Genomic DNA, 8,059 nt, shown 5'->3' on the forward strand with positions numbered 1-8,059 from the left:
CTGTAACCAGTGAGCCATTGGCCACTAATATAACTGCTGTGCTAGCAAAAAATGGGGGCTAGCAAGAAGATGGTGGCTGAGCTAGCAAGTGCACATTGCAGTTAGCACGGCAGGTTGCAGCTAACAAGTGAGATCGGTTGGTTGGCAAAAGTGGATGGCAGGTTGCAGATAGCGTGGCTCCTGCTTCCTCTGTCTCCAACCCAGCCTCCCGTGAGAATATAGTGGTATGACTCCCCTATCTATGGCTCCATGGGTGTTCCTTTTTGGCCTCACCATGTCCTGCGTTCTTATGTGGGGGGCGGGAGCTCAGACCCTGCATGACACCCAGTTTCCTCACCTGTAAAACAGGATTGACAATATCCCCCCCTCAGAATTGCTGTAGGATTAAATAAGTTATTACTATTTCAAAATACTACACATGGTGCCTTGCACATCAGTGCTCGATAAATGTTACATGGTTATTAGAGCAAGAACACATGGTGTTCCTAGATTAGCAAACCTGAATAGCAAGATGGGGAAATAGGAAACTGAGCCTTGTTTTAGGTCACTTGCCTATCCTCCCCTCATCCTACCCCCCCCCCCCCCCAGAAGGCCTTGGACTGACTCTCTCATCACCAGTGCAGCTAGGTAGCTTAAAGAGCCATTGGATCACGCAGCATTTTGCTTATTCTCCTAGGGATAAGAATTGATCGATGACTTTCATTGCAAAACTATAATTAGCACCAAAAGCACTTTCAACACCACTTACTGTCAAAGGTGGCCCACATTGTCTAACAACTGCCCTCAGACAGCTAACTGCGCTTCTGGAACATTCCACGAGATGGCACCCTTGCTTTCCAGTGTGGCAACTTGAAGGCAAAGCGTACCGCGAGGCACTGGCCTCTGTCTGAAGGGTTAAGGGCCTGACTGCTGACAAAGGCCGGCGCTAAGGTGACAGGGAGAGGCCACACTGGCCTAAGTGGGACTCAGCCAGGGTCAGCCCATCGGCCCCAGCCCGAGTCCGCCTAATTCAGAAGCAGGGGTGAGCTCGAACACCCTGCTCTGAGAACCCTTGCCTTTCACTGGCTTTGCCTCCCCGTAGTGCCCCCATCTAGACGGTCACTAGTGGGGTAAAAGCGGCAGCACCCCCGATTTCCAGTCGGCCAGGGCGAGGTCTCACGCGTCCGTGCAGTGGACTCCGGCACGGCACGCTCACATCTTGACACTAGAGGCGTCAGATGTGGGGTCAGGAAGGGCCGCGTGGCGGAAGGGACTTGCGCGTACAGAAGCACCCCGCCGGGCTGCCACCAAAGCACAGCCTGGCCACCGGGAGCGTGGGCGCGGGGTGAGGGCGAGGCCGAGGAGAGACGGGAAGGAGGGCAGGCCTCAGCCCTCGGGTTTCTATTTCAAACCCCAAAGTTCGGAGCATTCTAAAAATGGGGTGGCTGGCCGGCGACTGCCGGACGCTCGTCCTGGGCTCCCCGTCCCAGCGAGCGCCCGACGCGGCCAGTGCACCGCCTGCGCCGCCCTCCGCCCCCAGCTCAGGCCGCTGGCTCGCGCCGGCCGGTGGGCGGGGCGTCGTCCGTGACGTCGCATCCCGTGTCGATTCTCCGCCCCTTTCTCCGCCCATATAAAGCCTTCGCCCGGCGTTCGCACTCGCACAAGTGGACGAGGGAGCGGGCGTGCGTGTGTGGAGGCGGCCGGGGATCGAGGGCGAGGGCCAGCTGGGACGCGAGTCCGCGCGTCGGAAGCGGCAGCAGGCGGCCGGGCGACGATGGAGCTCTTGCGGACTATCACCTACCAGCCGGCCGCCAGCACCAAGATGTGCGAGCAGGCGCTGGGCAAGGCTTGCGGCGCGGACTCGAAGAAGAAGCGGCCGCAGCAGACCCCCGAGGAGCCGCAGCCCCCGCAGCCCCAGGCGCAGGTGCCGCCGGCGGCCCCGCACCACCATCACCACCACTCGCACTCGGGGGCCGAGATCTCGAGGATTATCGTGGACCCCACGACGGGGAAGCGCTACTGCCGGGGCAAAGTGCTGGGAAAGGTGAAGAGCGACGGGCGCCCGGCTGCCAGGCGGGAGGGAGGTCTGCCCGGGCATCCCCGAGCCGGGTGGACCCTGAGTCTACGCGCGCCCGCCGCTCCTCGGCTTCTGGGGAGACTGATCCCGGCGCGACCTGGGCTGCTCACCTGCCCTCGGGCTTTTGTGCACTGACAGCGCCGGATTGGCTTTACATCCTTAATCCTCGGCGGCTCTGTTTGCCTCCCGCAGCTCAAAGAAATTGATCTTGAAGCCAGAAACGAGGGTTTTCTACACCAGACCCTTCTCCCTCCACCTGTTTCTTAGAGAATTTTCTTGACAATGTCTTCAGACATTATTTTTCATCTCCCCGACCCCAAACCCCTCCCTGAAGCTCCTCTTTGTAAAGGGAGAAAGAAACAGTTTTAGTATTTTCAGGAATGCTTTTCGTTTCACGAAGGAGCTCTTAAAAAGTAAACTGCATCCCTCTGTCCACCCCCCCCCCCAATATTTTTATCTTTTTTCCTTATATTTATTTATTTATTTAAAAAAATATATCTGCCGTCCATTTTTCTGCCATACTCAATTCCTTCTCGGCTTTGTTTCTTTTCAGGGTGGCTTTGCAAAATGTTATGAGATGACAGATTTGACAAACAACAAAGTCTATGCTGCAAAAATTATTCCTCACAGCAGAGTAGCTAAACCTCATCAAAGAGAAAAGGTGTGTATGACTGTTGAGTAAAATATTTTCTTTGTGTGCAGGATGGCCCTTCCCTGTTAGGAAAAATATCTTCTGCATGTGTAAGCAATTGGCTTTTTATAGGTAAAGGGAGTCTAAAAAGCATTGTCCTGCTTTTTCTTTTAGATTGACAAAGAAATAGAGCTTCACAGAATTCTCCATCATAAGCACGTAGTGCAGTTTTACCACTACTTTGAAGACAAAGAAAACATTTACATTCTCTTGGAATACTGCAGTAGAAGGGTAAGTGTTAAGTCCTATTTCAGTACATTTACTTCCCCCAAACTGAGATGGCATTCAAATTGCATGTAATCTGGGATTGTAGTTGTGGAGGTAATTATTATACTGCAACATTAGCTTTCATTACTCATCCTGCGAAAGGAAACTACTGATTTTGAGAACTTTGTTTGACAGATTCTCTTTTTTCCTTATCTTCCTAGTCCATGGCTCATATCTTGAAAGCGAGAAAGGTGTTGACAGAGCCGGAAGTCCGATACTACCTCAGGCAGATTGTGTCTGGACTGAAGTACCTTCATGAACAAGAAATCTTGCACAGAGATCTCAAACTAGGTAAGCCCTCATTCCAGAGGCTGACTTTTGTGTTAGAGGTGTTCTTTTCTTCTGTCTCTTCCTTTTTTTGTACGAATGTTCTTACTTGGGATCTAGCCTATGCAATCTTTCTTGCTTTTGAATGGGTGACTTTAATATTAAACTACTGACTGCCTGCCTCCAAAATTGATTTGTGTGCACTTGGTTAGAACACCTTTTCAAAGGGATTCAGGTTTGTTGTGTTTTATCACCTAGGCAACTTTTTTATTAATGAAGCCATGGAACTAAAAGTTGGAGACTTCGGTTTGGCAGCCAGGCTGGAACCCTTGGAACACAGAAGGAGGTAAGAGTCAGAACAGTACATCTTATAGGGTATTGTGCAGATTAAATGTGCCCTTATTATTTTCCAGTTAATGTTTCAGAGAAGATCAGTTGATGCTGAAATTCTATAAACCACAACAATGTTAACTAAAGAAAACACTAATTGCCTACTATGGGCCAGGCCAGAGTATCTTATGCCTATATGTTAATTATGAAAGAAATCTGTCTAGTGTTTGCCTGATATGTATAAAAATGTCATGCTGTACCTGGTCTCAGTTGATTAAAAACACTGTCATGTTGGCTGAAAAAATTGTACATGAACTAAAATAAAATCACTTGATCAAATGTCAGTTGTTCAAATGCCAAAAAAAAGTCAAATGTTTCCAAATAAAAATTCAACATAGTACTTTCAAGGTTTTAGCCAGAGAACTAAGCTTAAACAGAATAGTTCCTAATGAGATCTTCATATTTTGTCGTTCTAGGACAATATGTGGTACCCCAAATTATCTCTCCCCTGAAGTCCTCAATAAGCAAGGACATGGCTGTGAATCAGACATTTGGGCTTTAGGCTGTGTAATGTAAGTAAATACTCCAAAATGATGAAAAAGCAAATTTCGTTTTAGATTTTAATACTTGAAAAGAGTTGCTTTATGACCATTTCTAAAGAAGTGTTTCCTTTCACATAGGTATACAATGTTACTAGGAAGACCCCCATTTGAAACTACAAATCTGAAAGAAACTTACAGGTGCATAAGAGAAGCAAGGTATACAATGCCGTCTTCATTGCTGGCTCCTGCTAAGCACTTAATAGCTAGCATGTTGTCCAAAAATCCAGAGGATCGGCCCAGTTTGGATGACATCATTCGACATGAATTTTTTTTGCAGGTTGGTATGTTTCTTGAGCCCTTTTATTACATTCTATTGATCCCAATTACCCAGCAGTTTACTGAACGTCTTTTCTGATACTCCACAGGGCTTCACTCCAGACAGACTTTCTTCTAGCTGTTGTCATACAGTTCCAGATTTCCACTTGTCAAGCCCAGCTAAGAATTTCTTTAAGAAAGCTGCTGCTGCTCTTTTTGGTGGCAAAAAAGACAAAGCAAGATATATTGACACACACAGTAAGTTGTAAAACTTCTCTGGCTCTTCTGTAACCCATATTTAAATTTTAGAAGTTAGTTAAAAGAGGTGTATATATTAGCATAATTTAGTCAAGTATCTTTGTATACGATTGAAGTTTATATAGCATAATAAATCCACACGTGAATTGTGGGTAATAGCTTTTTGTGTCCTATGCATTAAAGTAGGCTTCTTGCATAATTCCAACTGATGGCAATGATAAAAATGTTGTTTTTGCCTTGGATGCTCGTAACTGGTTATTAATTCAAAAGAAGGAAATATTGCTAGCTCTGTTCCTACGTCGTTAGGATATAATAACACTCGTAATTCTTTCCCTTGATTTACAGATAGAATTTCTAAAGAAGATGAAGAAATTTACAAGCTTAGGCATGATTTGAAAAAGACTTCAATAACTCAGCAACCCAACAAACATAGGACAGATGAGGTATGCCAGAAAACAGCACAATAGATAGAAACACTGTATAGCATTTTCATTCTTTGTTAACTATCACTTGGACTGTGGCACTCATGGCTCAATCATGTTGCGTTTACTTAATTTTCTTCCAATCCTTGAAAAGGAGAGATTTTTGTCTTAGTTTAGCAATGTGTGTGGTTGAGTTACTGCAGTATCTTTTGCCTGGCTTGTGTCCATTGCTTCTTGATCAGCTTTCCCAGCAATTGCCATAATCTTATCTGAACCTAGAATTCTCCACCTTCAATGAATTTCAGATGCTTGACTCATTGCCTGGCTCTTCTCTTTCCTAGGAGCTCCAGCCACCTAGCACTACAGTGGCCAGATCTGGAACACCCGCAGTGGAGAACAAGCAGCAGATTGGAGATGCTATCCGGATGATAGTCAGAGGGACTCTCGGCAGCTGCAGCAGTAGCAGTGAATGTAAGTGGTGGTCAACATCATTTTAAGTTATGAAATTATACATGCCAGTGCCTAATACTAAGGAACTGAAGTACTTCTATATTGAAGTGACTAATTGAACATAGAGGAAACAGAAATAGAGGAATTGAAAGAAGACAAGGAACAATTTTGAGTTCTGTGTCCTCAGAATTAGTGGAGGGAAACTGAGCATCTACCAAAGCCTAAGGGTTTTTTTTTTTTTTCGGTTATTGTTGTTATTGTTAATTATTCTACAAATTTCTCTGACTTTTCAGGTCTTGAAGACAGTACCATGGGAAGTGTTGCAGACACAGTGGCAAGAGTCCTTCGAGGATGTTTAGAAAACATGCCAGCAGCTGACTGCATTCCCAAAGAGCAGCTGAGCACTTCCTTTCAGTGGGTCACCAAATGGGTCGATTACTCTAACAAATACGGCTTTGGGTACCAGCTCTCAGACCACACTGTAGGTGTCCTTTTCAACAACGGTGCTCACATGAGCCTCCTTCCGGACAAAAAGTAAGTGTATCTAATTAATGAAGTCCTGTCAGTTCTTTTGTCTTGCACTGAAGAAATCTGAAAACAATGACTAACTCCTGTTTTTTTCCTCTTCTCTCCCTACCGTTCCTGTTTTTTAGAACAGTTCACTATTATGCAGAGCTTGGCCAATGCTCTGTTTTCCCAGCAACAGATGCTCCTGAACAATTCATTAGTCAAGTGACGGTGCTGAAATACTTCTCTCATTACATGGAGGAGAACCTTATGGATGTAAGTAGTGTGGCTTTTGAGCAGTGATATTTGTAGTCCACAGACCAGTAGCATCTGCATAGCCTCAAAGCTTGTTAGAAGTACAGATTCTCATGTCCTACGCTGTGTCCACTGAATCAGAATCTCTGGGTACCGGGGCCAGGAATTTCTAGGCCATTCTGATGCTTGGTTAAGTTAAAGAAGCATTCACTTTTTGAAGAATTAAGTGCACACTGCAAAATTTTTATAGGCACTAACTCTCCCAATCTTTTCCAGGGTGGAGATCTGCCTAGTGTTACTGATATTCGAAGACCTCGGCTCTACCTCCTTCAGTGGCTAAAATCTGATAAGGCCTTAATGATGCTTTTCAATGATGGCACCTTTCAGGTAAATAAACCCTTCAACAAACTGCATGTTTAGGTCCTAGAAAATTATTTTTACCTAGCCAATTTAATCATTGACTAAATTTTTGTAATTCGTAATATTTAGAGAGAGAGCTAATATCTATGTCTAATTTTTAAAGGTGAATTTCTACCACGACCATACAAAAATAATCATCTGTAGCCAAAATGAAGAATACCTTCTTACGTACATCAATGAGGACAGGATATCTACAACGTTTAGACTGACAACTCTGCTGATGTCTGGCTGTTCGTTAGAATTAAAAAATCGAATGGAATATGCCCTGAACATGCTCTTACAGAGATGTAACTAAAAGACTTTTTGAATGGACCCTATGGGACTCCTCTTTTCCACTGTGAGATCTACAGGGAAGCCAGTAGAATGATCTACAGTATGTTGAAGAAGATGGACAGGTGGTGGTACGAAAACAATTCCTCTGTGACCTGTTGGACTGGGTGGAGCCAGACCAGGCTGAGGCATGCAGTTCTTGACTTTGGACAACCTGAGAGTGAACCAGAATGCAGTTTTCCTTGACATACCCATTTTAAAAGGTTTTTCAGACAATTTCACAGAAAGGTGCATTGACTCTTCTCTCTGTTGAGAGCATTTCAGACAGAGGACTTGGAACTGTGAATATACTTCCTGAAGGGGAGGGAGAAGGGAGGAAGCTCCCATGTTGTTTAAAGCCTGTAATCGAAGCAGCTTTTAGCTGCTTAACTGTGAACTATGGCCATATATAATTTTTTTTTGGTTAATTTTTGAAGACACTTGTGGCTGGAAAAGTGCATTCCTTGTTAATAAACTTTTTATTTATTGCAGCCCAAAGAGCAGTATTTATTATCAAAATGTTTTTTTTGTTTTTTTGTTTTTTTTTATGTTGACAATTTTAAACTGTTGGCAATAAATAAAGAGTATGGAAAAACAAAAACAGTCGTCTTCCGTGTTCGGTATGTGCATCACCACATCACACCTTTCTGTGGTCATGGATTCTTAGCACTCTGGCAACACACTGAGTATGGAAGCATACTATAAACTTAGAGCTTTAATGTTTCCAATAATAATTTCTAGGAAGTCAATCTTTAATACTGGAAATATAGTCATACACTCCCTGGGTAGATCTAGCTTGAGAAGAGTATAGCAAAAACACCGCTGTTGTTAGAAACAAATACAGTCCTCCTATTAAACCTAAAACCAATTTCTCACTGGAGTTATTTCCTCAAAACTTGTTTAGCTTGCAGCTGAAAGCTAGTGTAATCCTGTGTAAACAGACCTCTGCTATTAAGTGTCAGGTACAGGA

At 44.5% G+C, this 8,059-nt stretch overlaps 1 protein-coding gene across 2 annotated transcripts; it reads left to right on the forward strand.

The window, feature by feature from the left end:
* Positions 1–1,630: 1,630 nt before the first annotated feature.
* PLK2 (polo like kinase 2) lies at positions 1,631–7,690 on the forward strand. 2 transcript variants are annotated; one of them, XM_019743347.2, is made up of 14 exons: positions 1,631–2,023; positions 2,610–2,717; positions 2,862–2,978; positions 3,176–3,305; positions 3,540–3,627; positions 4,088–4,183; positions 4,292–4,490; positions 4,579–4,726; positions 5,072–5,169; positions 5,490–5,619; positions 5,892–6,132; positions 6,252–6,381; positions 6,637–6,747; positions 6,884–7,690. In XM_019743347.2, exons 1-14 carry the CDS (start codon positions 1,754–1,756, stop codon positions 7,073–7,075), a joined length of 2,058 nt encoding a protein of 685 aa, XP_019598906.2. In that variant the 5' UTR covers positions 1,631–1,753; the 3' UTR covers positions 7,076–7,690. The 2 variants fall into 2 exon arrangements, with proteins under 2 accessions (XP_019598906.2, XP_074185022.1); XM_074328921.1 differs by having other exon boundaries at positions 3,176–3,301; positions 3,536–3,627.
* The last annotated feature ends 369 nt before the right edge of the window (positions 7,691–8,059 follow it).

Source organism: Rhinolophus sinicus, linkage group LG03, assembly GCF_036562045.2.
Source record: "Rhinolophus sinicus isolate RSC01 linkage group LG03, ASM3656204v1, whole genome shotgun sequence".
Lineage (NCBI taxonomy): Eukaryota > Metazoa > Chordata > Mammalia > Chiroptera > Rhinolophidae > Rhinolophus > Rhinolophus sinicus.

Coding starts and splice junctions, on each gene's coding strand:
- PLK2 (XM_019743347.2), top strand. CDS start 1,754: ATGGAGCTCTTGCGGACTATCACCTACCAGCCGGCCGCCAGCACCAAG. Junction 5,170..5,489: donor ACAAACATAGGACAGATGAG/GTATGCCAGAAA, acceptor TCTCTTTCCTAG/GAGCTCCAGCCACCTAGCAC. Junction 5,620..5,891: donor CTGCAGCAGTAGCAGTGAAT/GTAAGTGGTGGT, acceptor CTGACTTTTCAG/GTCTTGAAGACAGTACCATG.